The 19253-nt window shown below is 40.5% G+C and overlaps 1 protein-coding gene across 2 annotated transcripts in view; it reads left to right on the forward strand.

The window, feature by feature from the left end:
• Positions 1–276: 276 nt before the first annotated feature.
• Positions 277–19253, forward strand: part of ERMP1 (endoplasmic reticulum metallopeptidase 1) — a 57431-nt gene continuing 38454 nt past the window's right edge. For both annotated transcript variants that reach the window (XM_005581778.5, XM_065531025.2), the window contains exons 1-4: positions 277–689; positions 2348–2649; positions 7995–8122; positions 9209–9314. In XM_005581778.5, coding sequence (XP_005581835.3) covers positions 349–689; positions 2348–2649; positions 7995–8122; positions 9209–9314 — 877 coding nt within the window. In that variant the 5' untranslated portion in view covers positions 277–348. The remainder of the gene's footprint in view (positions 690–2347; positions 2650–7994; positions 8123–9208; positions 9315–19253) is intronic.

The following is a 19253-nucleotide window of genomic DNA, read 5'->3' on the forward strand; positions in this document are numbered from 1 at the left end:
GAGCCTTGTGTGTTCTTTCAAAAGCGATCTCTCATTTTTCTCGTTTTGGGTTTTTAGGTGTCTTTCCAGTTGGCAATCTCCGTCCTACAGAGGGCTGGGAAAGCCCTGCGCGAGACGGCATATCCACCACCCGCTGCTGGGTCGGCCCGGCAGCTGTGCCCACCCGAGAACGGCCAAAGAAGCTGGGTCTTGGCGCGGCGGGACGGGCCAATCAGAAGAAGTTTGGCCCTCTGCAGTTTCCGTCCGCTCACTAGGAGGCGCTGCGGCAGCGTCGGCGGCGGCGGCGGCGGCGGCGGCCGGGGCTGTAGCGGGCTGGGGCTGTTGGGCTGGCAGCTGAGGCTCGTGGCCATGGAGTGGGGTTCTGAGTCGGCGGCTGTGAGGCGGCACCGCGTCGGAGGAGAGCGTCGGGACGGACCGGCGGCCGCGCCACCGCCGGAGAGGGAGGCCCGAGCGCAGGAGCCCCTGGTGGATGGGTGCGGCGGCGGCGGCGGGAGGACGCGGAAGAGGAGCCTGGGGGGTAGCGGCGGCGCGAGCCGGGGCGCAGGGACCGGGCTGTCTGAGGCGCGCGCCGCGCTGGGGCTCGCGCTCTACCTGCTCGCGCTGCGGACGTTGGTGCAGCTCTCGCTGCAGCAGCTCGTGCTACGCGGGACCGCTGGACACCACGGGGAGTTCGACGCCCTCCAAGCCAGGTACCGGCCGCTCCCGCCTGGCACGGCCCGCGCGTCAGTTTGTGGCTCCTGCCCAGGCCCCGGGGCGCCGCACCTGTGTGCACCCGCCACTGCCGGACCTCGGGGACTCGCTGACCCCTCCCAGGCTGCACGTGGGGTGGGGGGCCCCTGCTTCTTCTTCTTCTGGGGTCTGAGTTGGCGGGACTTGGGGCTTGCCTGTCCCCCGTTTAGCTCGCGGTGCAGATTGGGGTTGCCAGGTAGATGGAACCTGCTTTCCACTGTCTGCCCTTCGTGCAGATGGTTGGTTGTGAGTCGTCTCCCCATATTCTGGAACAGCTTCCACTTTTTACCTGGCTTAGCCCTTCTGCTTTCCAAATGGAAATTTGTGTACCTAGACTGTTTTATAAATTCGCTTTGGGGGCGGGGAGTGTTGGAAGGCGCTAGTGCACTGTTCTAACTTTCTGAGGGTTACAGCCCCCAAATCCGAAAGCTATAGAGACTCTTTCTGGAACACCACCCAGTCAAAATTTGGTATGCAGTCTGAGAAATTCTCAGATTCCTGCAGTTTGTCTTTAGGCCCCTTGGATTAGTGACCGTGTAAGGTTTGACTTTTTTTTTTTTTTTTTTTTTTTAAGACTTTTAAGAATGCCACGAAAGGTGATTAAGTCAAAGATGTTGTAACCCAGGTGTGTCACAGCTCATGAAATGTTAAGCTGGTGTAAAGTTTTCAACAGCTACTGTGTTCTAAAAAGTTTTTCCTAGAATGCAAAGTGTTGCAAGCTTATTAAGGACTTTCTGAAACGCTGCCCATCCCCACCCCCAGCTTTCCCCATTTGGAATGCAGTGAAAAGACAAAAGTTTTGTTTTCGTTAGGGGTACAGTTGGTTTTGGTCTGAACTGAAGTTATTAGACCTTGAGTCTAATAACTAGGAGGAGCTCGGAGGGCTGGGTCCATCAAAAGTTTGTTTTTTTTTCCCCCTTATTTAACCTCTTGATTATATTTGCTCATTGGTTTCTGCTACTTAAAGTCATTAACCCAGGATCTATAACCTTCAGGTGTGTGCGCCGTGAAGTTATAGTCTCTCCTGCTTAGTCTTCGGCTTTTTTTGTTGTTGTTGTTGTTTTGAGACAGGGTCTGGCTCTGTCGCCCAGGCTGGAGCACAGTGGCTCCATCTCCCAGGCTCAAGCAGTCCTCCCATCTTAGCCTCCTGAGTAGCTGGGACTACAGGCGGATAGTAGTCTACATCTGGCTACTTTTTGTATTTTTAGAAGAGATAGGGTTTCACTGTGTTGCCCAGGCTGGTTTCAAACTCCTGAGCTCAAGCAATACACCCGCCTCAGCCTCCTAAAGTCCTGGGATTACAGGCATGAGCCACGTGCTTGACCAGTGGTCACACGTTTTGAATACATCCCTAGTCCTTGTATTGGTTTGATATGGGGAGAAGTTGGGAGTGGGATGGTGGAGAAAACTGAAGGGGTCACCTCGTGGGAGGCAAAAATAAAATCATGGAACTTTATAAGTGATGTTCACTTGGTGTCTGAAATAATGAAAGGCAGTCCTTTTTATAAAAGTCAAAAAACAGCTTTTTTGGGGAGGAAGTGGTGTGTAGTGGAAAAGTTATCCATGCTAAGTGTCAATTTTAACTACAAACCTTTGTTATTCTTTTGGTCACTTCCAGGGATTATCTTGAACACATAACCTCCATTGGCCCCAGGACTACAGGAAGTCCAGAAAATGAAATTCTGACAGTGCACTACCTTTTGGAACAGATTAAACTGATTGAAGTGCAAAGCAACAGGCTTCATAAGATTTCAGTAGATGTACAACGGCCCACAGGCTCTTTTAGCATTGATTTCTTGGGAGGTTTTACAAGCTATTATGACAACATCACCAATGTTGTGGTAAAGCTGGAACCCAGAGATGGAGCCCAGCATGCTGTCTTGGCTAATTGTCATTTTGACTCAGTAGCAAACTCACCAGGTATGTATGTGTTTTTTAGTCATTTGGAAGTTGTCACAGCCCAGAAAGTTTTATTAACATAACCCCAAGCTACTTGGGCAATTGTGGTGACCATTTTGGGCAAACCTTTTTTCTTTGTGATGGAAAGCAGGATAATTAGGATAGTATCATTTAGTTTAGGATCTAACCATTCTGTCTTCTCTTAAGTGCTTTATTAATATTGTTTTTTGGCATTAATGCCAGCAGCCCAGTGGCAAGACTTGGAATGTTTCTGGTAGACTGAAGCAGTTTTCTCGGTGTTACCAGACAGTGTGTGTGTCCTTGTGTCCTGGAGTTAGGTTCTGACACTTAAGAAGTGTTTTACTCAGCTGGATGTTATACTAGGCTTTGGGGATACCAGATAAGGACAGTCACTGCCTTCGAGGGATGCTCCATGGTTTTAGAGCAGGGGTGTCCAATCTTTTGGCTGCTCTGGGCCACACTGGAAGAAGAATTGTCATAGGCCACACATAATATACACTAGTGATGGCTGATGAGCTTTAAAAAAAAACAAACAAAAACAAAAACAAACCTCATGTTTTAAGAAAGTTTACAAATTTGTATTGGGCTGCATTCAAAGCTGTCCTGGGCTGCGGGTTGGCGGATATCTCTTCTAGCAGATTCTGTTGACCTATAAAGTGAGAATTTTGGTCCACTGAGGGTGCCATACTGTTAAAGTATCTAATTAATGTGTAAATCTTTCTCTGAAAATAATTTGGCAAAATAGAATACTTGCATTTCGGACAGTGCCTGACACAGCAAATGTTTGTCAAATGAATGGGAATCCCCTAAATTGAATTTCCATTTATTAAAATATTTATTCTTCAGAAAATTGTATTCAGTGGTTAAAGAGATTGTAAATAGGAATAGAAAATAGCATTTACAATGGCATAACATTTTAGTGGTAGATGAGACCTGAAATGGTATCTGGCTCAACCCCCTCATTTGACACAGGAGTAAATTTAGCTGGTCATCACTGATCAGAGACAAAACTAGGATAAGATGCTGGATTTCCTGGCCAGTCAGTGCTTTCAGCTACATTTGAAAGGAAAAAGAATATTAGAGTGTGATTAATATTCCCTTTTGCAAACTGCTTAACTTCTTAGTTTCTCATCTGTGTAATGGAGAAAATAATAGTACTTTCCTAATAGTGTTGCTTGGAGGATTAAATTTAAGTAAAACACTGAAATAGTACCTGGCATGGAAAGTGTTTTTTAAAAGTTTCTATTAACTTTTATGTAATATTAACACTTCTGGATTGCTTGAACTTACAGCAGGCCAAATTTGAACATCTAGAGTTATACAAAATGTAAGTAAAATTTATTTGCTTGATAAAATGATTCATATTAGAATATATTTAGAAAGCTTGACAATTGCATTTGTAATGTAACTTGCATTTTCAAAAATCAGTATACACACATTTGTTAAATAAGCCAGTAGTGCCTTCGTGTGCTGCTGAGGTAACCAGTGGTTTAGTGGTTTTTCTTTTTGGGTGGGGGGGCCAAGTCTTACTCTGTTGCCAGGCTGGCATGCAGTGGCACAATCTTGGCTTACTACATCCTCTGCCTCCTGGGTTCAAGTGAATCTCCTGCCGTGCCACCACACTCGGCTGATTTTTTTGTATTTTTGGCAGCGACAGGGTTTCACCGTGTTGGCCAGGCTGGTCTTGGACTCCTGACTTCAAGTGATCCGCCCGCCTCAGTCTCCCAAAGTGCTGAGATTATAGGTGTGAGCCACCGTGCCCTGCCACCAGTGGTTTTTTAATGTCCATTTCAAAGCAGTAATAAATGTCACTCTTTGCCCACTATTACGATGCTTACATTCTGAGAAGGGGCAAATAAACACCATAGTTGCTTAAGAACATTATATACGAAGGCTGTATATATAAGAATTAGAAGGAAATGTAGGGACAAAAGAAAACAGTTTCCCCTCTACCCTTCGTAGTTCTTAGCTGAGTGGACCCCTGTAATAAAAGACAAGCTAAAAAGAGAAAAACCAAACAGAAGTTTATTAACACATGCACTTCATGTACATGGGACATACTCAAGGAAAATGAGTAAATCTCAAAGAGGTGGCTTAGAAATCTGGCTTATGTAGCATCTTCAGCAAAACAATACGTTTTTAGAGAAGTGACAAAAGATAGGAAAAGGACCTTGAGTCTCGAGGGGTGGCAAATTGTAGGAAGGCAAATAAATGGTAGATAAAGGTTAGTTAGTAAAGTGTTACATAGATTCCTTTTGTGCTGTCACCAGGCCACCAAAAGTTTACAGTTGTCATTTGTGATCAACGTTTGTACTTCCTGGTGGAGAGGGGAAATGGGGACACGTTGGTAAATTTATATTCTGCTTTTAGGCAAACAAGGGGAGGGCAGAGAGCTTTTTTGTGTAGTACCTACTTCTCAGTTGCCTTCAGCTCAAAATAATCCATATGTCAAAATGACATATTTTGGAGTGCATATTCAGTTACTCTTTACAAACATAGTGCCAAATGTTGCAAATTGTGTATGTGGAGTCTAATTAAAGGCCAGCATTTTTGTCACTTTTTATTATTACTTTTTAAATAATAGAGACAGGTTCTCACTTTGTTGCCCAGGCTTGTCTTGAACTCCTTAAGTGATCATTCTACGTCATTCCTCCCAAAGTGCTGGGATTACAGGTGGGAGCCACTGTGCCTGGCCTACGACCTACACTTATTTATTTATTTATTTATTTATTTTTGAGGTGGAGTCTTGCTCCGTCGTGGCGCGATCTCAGCTCACTGCAAGCTCTGCCTCCCGGGTTCACACCATTCTCCTGCCTCAGCCTCCCGAGTAGCTGGGACTACAGGCAGCTGCTACCACGCCTTGCTAATTCTTTGTTAGTAGAGACAGGGTTTCACCACGTTAGCCAGAATGGTCTCAATCTCCTGACCTCGTGATCCGCCTGTCTTGGCCTCCCAAAGTGCTGAGATTATAGGCGTGAACCATCGCGCCTGGCCCTAGAACCTACTTTTAACTAAAATTTTATAGGAATACCCTTAGCAACAATCTCAAGGAAATTTCTGTCAATAATAAATTGTTAAAAATAGTGTTTCACACATTCATCAAATAGACCAGGCTTTTCCAACCTGCATTCCTCGGTAGCTTTGAATGTGGCCCAATACAAATTCATAAAGTTTCTCAAAACATGAGATTTTTTTGCAATTTTTATTTTATTTTATTTTTTAACTCATCAGATTGTTAGTGTATTTCATATGTGGCCCAAGACAATTCTTCCCTTAATGTGGCCCATGGAAGCCAAAAGATTGGACACCCCTGAAATAGACTATCACCTAAATCCTTTTAGTGGATGGCCTAATTGAAGCACTTCTTTTTTCTTTTTAAGTTCTCATCTGTGTATATAGGACTCAGGAATTGATACCAGTTAGGAGTAATGTTATCCACAGAAAAGCCTTAATTATCTTCTTGAGTTTGCTGTGTGGTTCCAGGTCGTTGGTAGAAGAGGCGTTGAGTTATTTTGGGGGTGGCTTCAATTTCTAGGTTAATTCTAAATGGAAAGGGATGTCAGTTAACCACCTAGCCCTTATAGATACTGTCCTCTTAACTTTCCTTCCCTTTCTTAAAGATATTTGACCCTTCTGTAGTTCTATTCTAACACACCAGAACCATTAAAATAAGGGAAGCTGAATGGACAATTTAACTTTTTAATCAACCCTGTATAGATACCTTTTAATTTCCTGTTCTCTCTTTTTGAATAAAGAAACATTTTATTGTTTGCTTTCTATTTTTAAAGTAACTCACAGTGTCAAATTTACAAAAAGAGTTTATTTCATTAGGTTTTTGAAAGGTGACACTTTTTGCCAATAGCAACATTTTCTATTAGTAATTAAATGATTATTACTTTATTTCACTTTGATTGAAATACAAACCAGTAATTACCACCAAGACAAGTATGGTTAATAGGTAGTTTCTTCTTAAGTAGGAATGGGGTCTGGAATTTAATAGATCCCAAACAAGCATTTTAATTTTAGCTAGCTACAGAGCCTTCCTCAGATTTGCAAAGAGTAGGAAAAATGAACATTGAATGCCTACCAGGTGCTAGGCACAGAGCATTATCTTGTGTGACTCTTACAACAAACCTGTGAGGTAGGTATCATTAGCTTGCTCTTTAAACCAGGAGATGGTGGAGAAAAGTGACAGAGCTCAAATTTACTTCCAAGTCTTTCCTGCTCTCAAATCCACGCCAAACTCTTTGGCACCCTGCTTCAAATGTGTAAACCCAGAAATGTTACTGCCTGAGTTACGTTAGCGCTTATTTACTTTGATTACTCTTTTAAGTTTTTTGTTATGGAAAGTTTCAAATATATTCAAAAGCAGAATTGTTTAATGAACTCCAGTGTACGTATCTCCCAGCTTCAGCAGTCTGATCTTGTTTCTTTCCTACCACTACCCTCCCAACTTCTTGATTATTTTGAAGCAGATCTTAGCTATATCAGTTCCTCTCTAAAAGTATTTCACTGTGTATTGCTGGAAGATAAGGGCCCTTTTTGATACCACCAATTGCCTCACCTAAAAAAAACCCTAACAGTAATTCCTTGGTATCATCAAATATCCAATGACTTCCTTTAACTGTCTCTTACAGTGCTTTAAAAAAGCAAGACAGTTAAGTCATCTTTGTAGTTACTTTTGATTAACGTAAAGTTTATGAATCAAGAAAAGGTTCAGAGATTGAACTGAGTGTGTGTTCTGGGACCTAGGATACTACTTAGGTCATTAGTCTCCTTTCCTGTGTCTTACTAGATTAGGTATCTTCTTTTTACTTTTCCATCACATAATCCCCTTGGAGAAACCTTAAAGGAATGTTACACCGTCCACAGTGACCTCTCTGTGCAGCTTTTATGATTTTGTCAGGAAAACAAGCAAGAAAGGAGTGGTTGCAGTGGGAGATGATGCAGGAAGCTGTGAGCACCAGAAGTGAGACTATTACAGAGATTATGGAATACGGGTAAAGAATAGAACAGATTTCCTTGGTTTGCTGAGAATACTAGTTTCCAGTATGACTTTAGGTCCCCTCAGGTTGCTTTATTTAGCAGACACTAATTGAGTGACTCTGGTGGGTCAGGCATGGTTGTAGGTGTTGAGAGTAAGTTAGTGAGCAAACCAGACAAAGATCCCTTCATGGAACTTACTGCTGGTGGGTATAATTGTCCTGATGATGACAGAGCTATGCTTCTGGTCATGCAGCTATTGTGATGCTTCTCTGGGGGAGAAAGCTCCATTCCTAGTCCTAATGGGTCATTCTGTAAACATTTTAAAATCTGAGCAGCAAATTTGTTTTTCTGATTTGAAGGTGCCAGTGATGATGCAGTTAGCTGCTCAGTGATGCTGGAAGTCCTTCGCGTCTTGTCAACATCTTCAGAAGCCTTGCATCATGCTGTCATATTTCTCTTTAATGGTGCTGAGGAAAATGTCTTGCAAGTGAGATTTTACTGTTTTAAATATTAGGCTTGAATAAGGATGAGATTAATAATAATAGCTAACACATAAATGCATTTTTTATGACTCCTGTGGGTAGTATAAAATGATATGCAGAAAAATACTATATGAGCAGTACTTTAAAAAATTCACAACCACGTATGTAGAGATGTTTACTATTTGGAAAACTCCACTCAGCAGATTATTGTGGCAGGATTTAATTGACAGAAGGGCTCTTGGTGGCATAATTACTCTCCTCAGGTTTTCTTTGACATTGAAGTTTCAGAGATATTTTGAGACAGGCACAAATAAATGCCCAGCCATATGGATCGTCTCTTCTCCTGTTCTTTTTTTTTCTTTCTTTTTAAAAAGAGATGGGGTCCAGGCACGCTGGCTCATGCCTATAATCCCAGCACTTTGGGGGGCCGAGGCAGACAGATCACGAGGTCAGGAGTTTGGGACCAGCCTGGCCAACATGGTGAAACCTCGTCTCTACTAAAATTACAAAAATTAGCCAGGCATGGTGGTGGGTGCCTGTAATCCCCGCTATTCTGGAGGTTGAGGCAGGAGAATCGTTTGAACCTGGGAGAGGTGGAGGTTGCAGTGATCTGAGATCGCACTATTGTGCTCCAGCCTGGGCCACAGGCTCCATCTCAAAAACGAACAAACAAAAAAACAAAAAAAGAGGGGGTCTCACTACGTTGCCCAGGCTGGTCTCGAACTCCTGAGCTTGGGCGATTTTCCCTCCTTGGCCTCCCAAAGTTTTGGGATTATAGGCGTGAGCCACCGTGTCTGGCCCTCTGTGCCTTTTCTTTTGCATAGCCTTGTACTTACCAGGGATGTTGTTTGGCACCGTTAATGGTAAACAGGCTGCCTTCTGTGATGGGTGACTTTCTGAACCCTGATGTGCATGGCCCTTATGCATAAGAAAAGAAGCAGAAGATGTCTTTGGATACTGCCTTTGAAGAGCAATTATTTTGTTTTCATATTCCTTACCTCATCAAAATAGTCTCTCTATGCTTAAGCAAAATCAAGACTGATAATTTAAGATTGTTTAACAAATATTTGTTTTCTTTCCTTCTCATTAAGGCCAGTCATGGTTTCATTACTCAGCACCCCTGGGCTAGCTTGATTCGCGCATTCATTAACCTGGAGGCAGCAGGTGTAGGAGGGAAAGAACTTGTATTCCAAACAGGTATGTGAGACTGTGCGTTTTATATTTTAATGCAATTCTAGTTTTTATGAAAGTAGAAAGTTTTTGATTATAAGTAATCTCTTCAGTAAACGGTATCTTGAATAAGCATTCTTTTTAAAGCATGAGGTGGTGTTAGCTTGTCTTTGTTAAAAATTTTGAACAAAATAATATAGCATCTGACACTTGTATAGTGCTTATTATATGCCAGGCGTTCAAACCATTTCATATATATTAAGTCCTTGAATCCTCCAAACAACATGTGAGATAAGTACTGTTACTTCCATTTTAGAGATGAAACTGAGTCCAGAGAGATTATAACTTGCCTAAGGTTTCACAGTTGTTTAATGGCAGAGTGTGATTTGAACCTAGACAGTCCAGGTCCGGAGACTTTGTTCTTAATCTCTAACTGGATTGTTATATAGGTAGTGAACTTTTAGCCATTATGAGTGGTTATGATATAAATAATTTTAAGTGTCAATCATTTCATGAGTTAAAATGAGAAAATTTACCCGTAGTTTAATAGGTTTAAATGTATCATTGATTTAATGGAATGTTAAAAAAAATTAGTATATTTAATCAGCCAGAATAATTTTTATTTTATTTTATTTTTTTAGAGACAGAGCCACGCTCTGTCACCCAGGCTCGAGTGTACTGGTGCCATCATGCAGGCTTGACCTCCCGGGTTCAAGTTTTCTCCTGTCTCAGCTTCCTGAGTTGCTGGGACTACACGTGCTTGCCATCACGCCTGGCTGATTTAAAAATTTTTTTGTAGAGACAGGCTCCCATTATGTTTCCCAGGCTGGTCTCAAATTCCTGGGCCCAAGTGGTCCTCCTGCCTTGGCCTCCCAAAGTGCTGGGATTACAAGCGTGAACCATCATGTCTGGCCCAGAGAAATAGCTTTAGTTTTATGATTAAACTTTTCTAAGGTTATCACATAGCCCATTTGTGCCTAGTGTTTCATTATTGGAACGCTAAGCATGTGGGAGATATTTATATCCTACTGCTCAAGCCTCATTGCCAAGGTCTGATTTTTCATACATGCAAAAATTTAAAAAATTGCAACCTCAGGCATAAATGGGTTTTAATTGTCTTTATTAACAAAATTCAGAGCTCATGGATTTGTTTAGACAGGGCATACTAAAATTTGACGTTGGAAGTTCCATTCCGTTTCCCTGCCCTGTTAGAAATTTGAGTAATGCATTTTATCCAGAGATGTAGCATTTCCTAGATGTTTTAGTATTGAAGAGTGTGTTGTGTGCTGAGATGGGCTAGGGGAAGTGAGATGATGTGGGAACTTGTTTTGTAGCACCCTTTTAAGACCTGACTTTATTTAAATTATGAAACTATGCTAAGTATGTCTTCATACCTAAACAATACTGTATTTTAATAGTCTCCATCAAACTTATTTTAAACTTTTATCTTTCAAAATGTTTGTATATTTTACTTTAGCTAAGCATTTGAGTTTCTCAAGGTCATAATGTTAGAAGCAGCAAGGTTCACTTTTCAGTTCTCAAATCTTTCTGCTTTGTTCTTACTCTCTAATGAGAAGAAGCTGCGATCTCATATCTACAAAAGTAAGTAGATACATTATCGAGATATATATATATATATATATTTTTTTTTTTTTTTTGAAGCAGGGTCTCACTGTCGCCCAGGCTGGAGTGCAGTGGTATAATCTCAGCTCACTGCAACCTCCGCCTTGAGGGCTCAAGACATCCTCCCAGCTCAGCTTCTGGAGTAGCTAGGATACAGGCATATACCACCGTGCCCGGCTAATTTCCTGTTTTTGTAGAGATGGGGTTTGGCCATGTTGCCCAGGCTGGTCTCAAACTCCTGAGCTCAAGCAGTCTTCCTGCTTCAGTCTCCCAAAAGTGCTGGGATTACAGGCATGAGCCACCACACCCAGCCTCTTTCTATTTCTTGGATGTCAGTCTGGATAGGAGGAACACATACATGTTACAACCACCAGATCAAAAAGCAGCAAAAGAAAATTCTGTAAGCAGAGAGGACACTCAGTCTTTCTTTCCTCTTGTGAAAAATGTCAGGGCTCCATGTAAGCAGGAGTGTGTCTGTATATTTTCCATGTTGAAGTACACTATGTGTTAAGTGCCTTCATCTCCATGCTTTTAATTTATTAGCACAGCACCTTGCCCTACACTCCCCTTATCCAGAGAAAAAACAGCCTTGTGGTTTAATCTGTACCCTTCCTAGATTTTTTTCTATGTACATATATATTAATGCATAAGTATTTTATGCACATATGTTAACATATTTTACATATGTGTAGTCCGGAGACGTTAAAACACACCAAGGGCTATTCAGGTCCAGACTGACTAACATTACTTATTTACATTTATTAAGTACTCATTTTTGGTAGGCCTGGGCGGCCCAGAGTCCTTACTTTTTTTATTAAATGTATATGGTTTTAGACAAAAATTCTGCAGCTGCATAAATTCTAAAAATAATTACGTTATCTGAAAGGGTGTAAACAAACTGTTAATAATGATCCTAGCTAGATGGTGAGCAGTTGCTGGTAGAACTGTATTCCATTTAGATTAACAATCTGAAGTACATTACACTAAGTAAAAAAACCCAGACACAAACAACCATGTATTGTGTGATTACGTTTATATGAAATGTCTACGACATTTCATATAATGTTGGAATAGGTTAAAGGTAAAACAGCAGTTTAAATTCTCTGTTGCTTCATGAATTTAAGACCAGAATTGATTATCATTAATGCATTACTTTTTATAATTTTATGTATTTAAATTTTTGAAATGTATATGATCACTTTAATAATAAAGTAAAAAACAGATTTATGACTGGTTAGTATAAACATAAAATTTAAATGTTTTACTTGTTCTGAAATCCTCATGTTTCAAAATTAATTTTTTGGGGGGGGTGTCCTACAAAAGATTGGAAGAGATTATTTCCCTCCTTACTCTGAATTTTTACATGATTTTTTTTTCCCCCTCTACGTTTTAGAGCTCATTACTATGGCTAAACTGCATACCTGAAAGCTTTCTGGGTGCTTTCTGACATTCTAATACCTTTCCCAGCATCTCTCTCACTTTTAATGCCACTGCCTACAGAAGACTACCTTTCTTGTGGGCAGGGTTTCAAAAAGCTAGTTAGTGTTATTTTCATGTTTGACTAAAAGAGGATAAAGGCCCTCCTGGGTTTGGAGTTGTGATTGAGAGTATATGCCAGATTGTGTTGTCCTCAGCTTTTTAAACCGTACTTCTTTTTCTTTGTGATAGTATTTGTCCTGCCCTGGAAACTTTTTGGTTAAAACAGTTTGTGCGCTAGAACTCCATTGTCACTTCTGAGAGCGACATTCATTTGGGGAGTTTTTAGTGACTAGAATAATCATTACTACCTAATTTTTAAGAAGGGCCAGAAAGAATGACTTGATTTATCAGACCAGTGACCTCATTTCATAAGTGAGAGAGGCTTGATTGCAAAAGGGTCACAGAATCTTTTTTCCTCTTGGGAAAATATTCATGCCCCTATAATTCTACCATCCAGAGCAAACTAGTGTTATAGTTTAGTCTGTACTCTTCTGGAATTTTTTCTGAGTGCAAACATTAATATACATGTATATATGTGTATATATATTTCTTGCAAAAATAGAATGGTATTCTATCTGCTACTTTATAGCCGCCTTTTCTCTTTGAGACGGAGTCTTGCTCTGTCGCCCAGACTGGAGTGCAGTGACGTGATCTCGGCTCACTGCACTCTGGGCCTCCTGGGTTCAAGCGATTCTCCTGCCACAGCCTGCCATGTAGCTGGAATTACAGGTGTGTGACACCATGCCTGGCTAATTTTTGTATTTTTGGTAGAGACGGGGTTTCACTGTGTTGGCCAGGCTGGTCTAGAACTCCTGAGCTCAGGTGATCTGCCCACTCGGTTTCCCAAAGTGCTGGGATTACAGGTGTGAGCCACCACGCCCAGCCTGTAGCCTTCTTTAGAGTGAATTTTTTTTTTTAAAGTTACAGCTTTATTGAGATATATAGTTCTCAGTTGTGCCATCATCATCACAATTTTAGAATGTTTTTATCATCCCAAATAGGACACTCATTAGCAGTCACTCCCATTTTCCTTCATTCCTAGGCAACTACCTATCTACTTTGTGTCTCTATAGAATTGCCTGTTGTAGACATTTCATATAAATGTAATCATAGAATGCATGGTTGTTTGTGTCTGGGTTTTTTTACTTAGTGTAATATATTTCAGATTGTTAATCTAAGTAACAGACAGAGGGAGACTCTCAAAGAAGATGGTATTTATGTAGTAATGGGTATTGCAGTAGGAATACATGTGCCATAGTAAACTATGAGAAACTATATGCCATAGTAAACTAGGGCAGTAAAGGAACACAAACATTTTTATAGGAAAAATAAAGAGGATTACATAATTTTTTTGAGATAATTATCCTTGGCTACAAGGATCAATAACAAGGGTGGCACCAGTCTGAAATTGGACAGGCAGTTGCTGGGCTGATGTCCTTGCTGAAGTTTTTTTTTTGATATGAGGTTGCAGTGACCTTTGTGCAAGGTTGTGGTTTTTGAAGAGTCTTTTGTGATAATTCTTGTTATCAGGCATTTGTGCATGAGAACCCTCGCTTCATGGCCTTCCCTGGCTCCGTTATCGGAGTTTTTAACACAAGTGACTCTGTTTTGATTTTGACAGCTTTCACAAGCTTCATCCATATTGTCACATGTATCAGTACTTCATTTTTTTTAGTGGCTGACTAACCCATTGTATGGATGTATTACTTTTTGTTTATCCATTCATCCATCGATGGATATTTGGATTGTTTCCACTTTTAGACTTTTACGATAATGCTGGAGTAAACATTCATGTGTAAGTCTTTGTGTAAACATATATTTTCATTTCTTTTAGTTACCTAGGAATGGAATTCCTGGGATGTATAGTAAATTTATGTATAGCTTTTTAAGAAACTGCCAAATGAAACAGTTGTTTTATTTGAGAATAAATGCAAATACATATAACAGTAAGGGTTTTTAAAATATTAGATCAGCAAAAAGTAAGTAAAATAATGCCCAGTGCTGATGAGTATGAAGAGTCATTTTCATACACAGCTAGTGGGAATGTAGATTGGTGCATTTTGGCAACATGTATTTTTTAAATGTGCAGGCTCTTCAGCAGACCCGTTTCTGGGAATTTAACCTGCAGAAATAGTTGACGTATACACGTAGATCTAAGTCATCTTGGGTTTTCTTTTCTTTTCTTTTTTTTTTTTGAGATAGGATCTTGCTTTGTTGCCCGGGCTGGAATGTAGTGGAGCAATCATGGCTCACTGGTTTTCAGCTCCTGGGCTCAAGTGATCCATCTGCCTCAGCCTCCATCTCAGTAGCTAGGATGACAGGCATGTGCCACCATGCCCAGCCAGTTTTTTAGTTTTTTTAGAGACAGGGTCTCACTGTGTTGCCCAGGCTGGTCTCAGACTTCTGGACTTAAGCAGTCTTCCTTCCTTGGCCTCCCAAAGTGCTGGGATTACAGGCATGAGGCATTATGTCCAGCCTTGGCTTTTCTTTAAGAGTAGAAAATTGGAAATACCGTTAGTGTATGAGTAGGAGACTGGTGGTGATGATTTTTTTCTGTCTTCTATCATTAATTTTTCTCTCTATAGGATCATTTGTATTTGCATGCAAACATACCTTTTCTTCCATTTTAAAGAAAACCACTTTTATCACCACCTGCTAGCTTGTCTTATTTCTCTGACCCTCTACTGCAGAATTCCTCAAAAGAATGATCCGTAGTCATAGTCTTGAATAACTGCTTTTTTTTTTTTTTTTTTTTTTTAAGATAGGATCTTGCTTTGTCACCCAGGCTGGAATGCAGTGATACAATCATGGCTCACAGTTCTCCAACTCCTGGGCTTAAGTGATCCACCTTGATAGACCGAGATCTGCCGAAATTGATAGATCCACCATGTGATATATTCTTGAACCAGTTCTAGTCAGCTTTAGCCTCCCCACTTCACCACAGCTGTTCTTGTAAAGATTACATTGGCGAATTCAGTCAGTTTTCAGGCCTCATGCTACTTGGCTTCCATAATAATATTTACCACTCTTTCTCAGTCTCTTTTATTAGTTCCTTTTTTTTTTTCTTTTGTGCATTGATGCCACCAACTAGAGATGGAAGGAAATAAAGCAGTGGAAGGATGCTGTGGGTCTGCTAAGCTGGGTCCATTTTCCCTGGACTTCTAGAGAACTTTGACTTACTATTCTTGGCACGGAGGCCTACCTCCTCTGAACATTACACATGCCCATAGTCATTGCATTAAGAAAGATGGGGCTCATTCTTAAGATGTGAACACACAAGAAAATGGAATTATCGTTGGATTTAGATGACGGCAGGAGAAAGAATGTAAATTGAAAATGTTTCTATATCTGCCTGCCACCTTACTTTATAAGATAACTAAAAGGTTTTGCCTGGAGGTAGGGTAGGGTACTGGTTGATAGCATAGGCTCTGGCTGGGCGTGGTGGCTCATGCCTGAAATCCCAGCACCTTGGGAGGCCAAGGTGGGCGGAACACCTGAGGTCAGGAGTTCGAGACCAGCCTGGCCAGGATAGTGAAACCCTGTCTCTACTAAAAGTACAAAAATTAGCCGCATGGTAGCAGGCACTTGGAATCCCAGCTACTTGGGAGGCTGAGGCAGGAGAATCACTTGAATCCAGGAGGCAGAGGTTACAGTGAGCCGAGATCAGCCATTGCACTCTAGCCTGGATGATGGAGCAAGAGACTATCTCAAAAAAAAAAAATAATAATAATAATAAAAGTCCGGGCACGGTGGCTCATGCCTGTAATCCCAGCACTTTGGGAGGCCAAGGCGGGTGGATCACGAGATCAGGAGATCAAGACCATCCTGGCTAACATGGTGGAACCCCATCTCTACTAAAAATACAAAAAATTACCCGGGCATGGTGGTGGACGCCTGTAGTCCCAGCTACTTGGGAGGCTGAGGCAGGAGAATTGTGTGAACCTAGGAGGTGGAGCTTGCAGTGAGCTGAGATGAAGCTACTGTGCTCTAGCCTGGGCGACAGAGCAAGACTCCGTCACAAAAAAAAAAAAAGAAAGAAAAAAAGATCATAGGCTCTGTAGTTAGATGATCTAAGGTCAAAACTCAAAACTGTAGCTCTAGCACATTCTACACGTGGAACCTTGGAGAGGTCATGTGACCACTCCAAGCTTCAGTTCCTCATCTGTAGTTCATTCTTTTTTCTTGCTGAACGCTAGTCAATTCTACAACAATTGATTCATTCTGTTGGTGCTGTTATGTTGTTTCCAGGGTTTTGTTATGAATGGTGCTGCTGTGAACATTCTTGTAAATGTCTTTTGGTACACATGTTTGTGTGTGCACATTTCTGAGTGGAATTGCTGAGTCATAAGGTGTGCATATGTTCAGCTTTGGTAGATATTTTGGGTAGGTAATACCAAATTTAGATGCAAAACTCCTAAATTAAGTATTAGCAAACTGAATCCAGAAATATATATAATATACAAAAGATAATGCTTTCCAACCAAGTTGATCAACAAGATGGTGTAATATTTGAAAATCGATCTGTGTAATTCACTACATTATCAGAATAAAGGAGAAAAATTATGTCAATTGATAATCTCAGGATGATCGTCTCAGATAAAGAAACAGGGACATGCTCTTCTGTAACAGAACATAGATCACACTCAAGAAATATTAATATAAAACTATAATAATGCATATTCAGATTTTTCCAGTTGTTCCATTAATGTCTTAGCCATTTAAAAAAAAATCCGGGTGCCTGGCCAGGATCAAATATAGCATTTAATTATCATGTGTTATTAAATAAATCATAATCGATCGAGACCATCCTGGCTAACATAGTGAAACCCCGTCTCTACTAAAACATAGAAAAAATTAGCCGGGCATGGCGGTGGGCGCCTGTAGTTCCAGCTATTGGGGAGGCTGAGGCAGGAGAATGGCGTGAACCCGGGAGGCAGAGCTTGCAGTGAGCCGAGATGGCACCACTGCACTCCAGTCTGGGCAACAGAGCGAGACTCCGTCTCAAAAAAAAAAAAAAAAAAAGGAAAAAAAAAAAAACCCGTAATCATTGTTTAACACATTTCAAAAAAAGTTGAAAACTTAATTATTGTAAGGTGAAAATCTTTTTAACCCTGCCTCATGGAAGAGGGTGGATTGCCTTGCCAGCCTAGGCATTTTTTTTTACCTCTCTTCTCAAATACAGCTTCCTCCTATCTAAGAGGAACTATTATCCTAATTTTTAAGATAATTAATGATAGTTGGGCTTTACCTGTTTTTCAGTATGGTTTTCGTCATATTTTTTAGTATAAATTTATTAATATCAAATAGTAATAATATTTTAATAATAGTATTTTAATATGATAAGGTCTCATAATCTATGTATTTTCCCATCATCACATTTCTTTTTCCTTTTGTATTTGTGTCCTTCTCAGTGCATCACATCAGGATGCATGTAGTATCTGTCTCATTATTAATGATACTACATTTTCATCATTTGATTAAGGTATTTATTTGCCAGATTTTTCTACTGTTTCTTTCTTTGTATAAGTTACTGATTTCCCCTTAGTGGTAGATACTTTAGGCAAATATCCTGTTTGTCATAAAACTTTGATCCTAGTTTTAGCAATCTTTGATGACTCTTGTCCCCAAGCATTTTTATTACAGTGTTTACCCAATGCTAACACTGAGTTTCTGGCTTCATCATTCTTCCTGTAGGTCATAGTTGGAATTCTGCAAGAAGGAAGGCTTTCCATTTTCCTTTTTTTGGTTTGTTATTTCAGTACTTTATGTATTTTAACTTTACTCTGTATAATATATTTTCTGTTACTATTATTTATTTTGTTGCATGAATTGTCCCAGTTTAGGCCAGTGGTCTCTATTTTGAACCAGTGCCTGAGCCCCTTTGACATGTCTCTTAGAGTACTTTCTTACTTTCTGGCACAGGTGTTTCAACTTACCTTGTACTTCACTAGTCCCAGACCTGGAATCAGCCATTTCTCTAAGGAGACTTGGTTTCTTTTCGTGAGGAATAGTATTCAAAGGCAAATGGTGCTAGATATAGTTTTTCTTTATATTTATCTTGTTTGGAGTTTGTAGACCGTTTTAAATTCATGGCTTGAATTCTGTCAGTTTTGGGAGATTCTTGGCCATTAAGTCTTTAAACATTTACCTTCTCTATTCTATCTTCTGTTCTTTTGGGACTCCAGTTACTCACATTTGTGTATTTTCCAACCTTTTCTTCTTTTTATGCTTTAATTTTAATCCTTTCTTCTGCTGTATTAAACTTCGTGTTAAGCCCGTTTATTAAAATTCTCAACATCAGCTATGTTTTTTAGTTCTAGGATTTCCATTTGTAGGACTCTTTTAAATAGATTATACTTGTCTGGTGAAATTATTGATATGTGTGTTTTTTAAAACGTATTAATCATAATTATTTTAAAATCTGTGTCTGATAACTCCAGTATCTGGATTACCTGTGTGTCTATTTCTGTAGTGTCCCTCTGCTTTTTTGGGTCATTTTTAATTTTTAATTTTTAATTTTTGAGATGGAGTCTCGCTGTGTCACCCAGGCTTGGAGTGCAGTGGCATAATCTTGGCTCATTGCAGCCTTCACCTCCCAGGTTTAAGCAATTCTTCTGCCTCGTCCTCCTGAGCAGCTGGGATTACAGGCATGCGCCACCATGCCTGGCTTATTTTTATGTTTTTAGTAGAGGCGGGGTTTTGCCATGTGGCCAGGCTGGTCTCAAATGCCTGGCCTCAGGTGCTCTGCCTACCTCGGCCTCCTAACGTGCTGGGATTACATGTGTGAGCCACTGCACCCAGCCTTGGTCATTTTTTAAAATGTAGGAAAGCAATTTTGTAATCGGTGAAGTTACTAAAACAATA

This window comes from Macaca fascicularis, chromosome 15 (genome assembly GCF_037993035.2).
Source record: "Macaca fascicularis isolate 582-1 chromosome 15, T2T-MFA8v1.1".
Classification (NCBI taxonomy): Eukaryota; Metazoa; Chordata; class Mammalia; order Primates; family Cercopithecidae; genus Macaca; species Macaca fascicularis.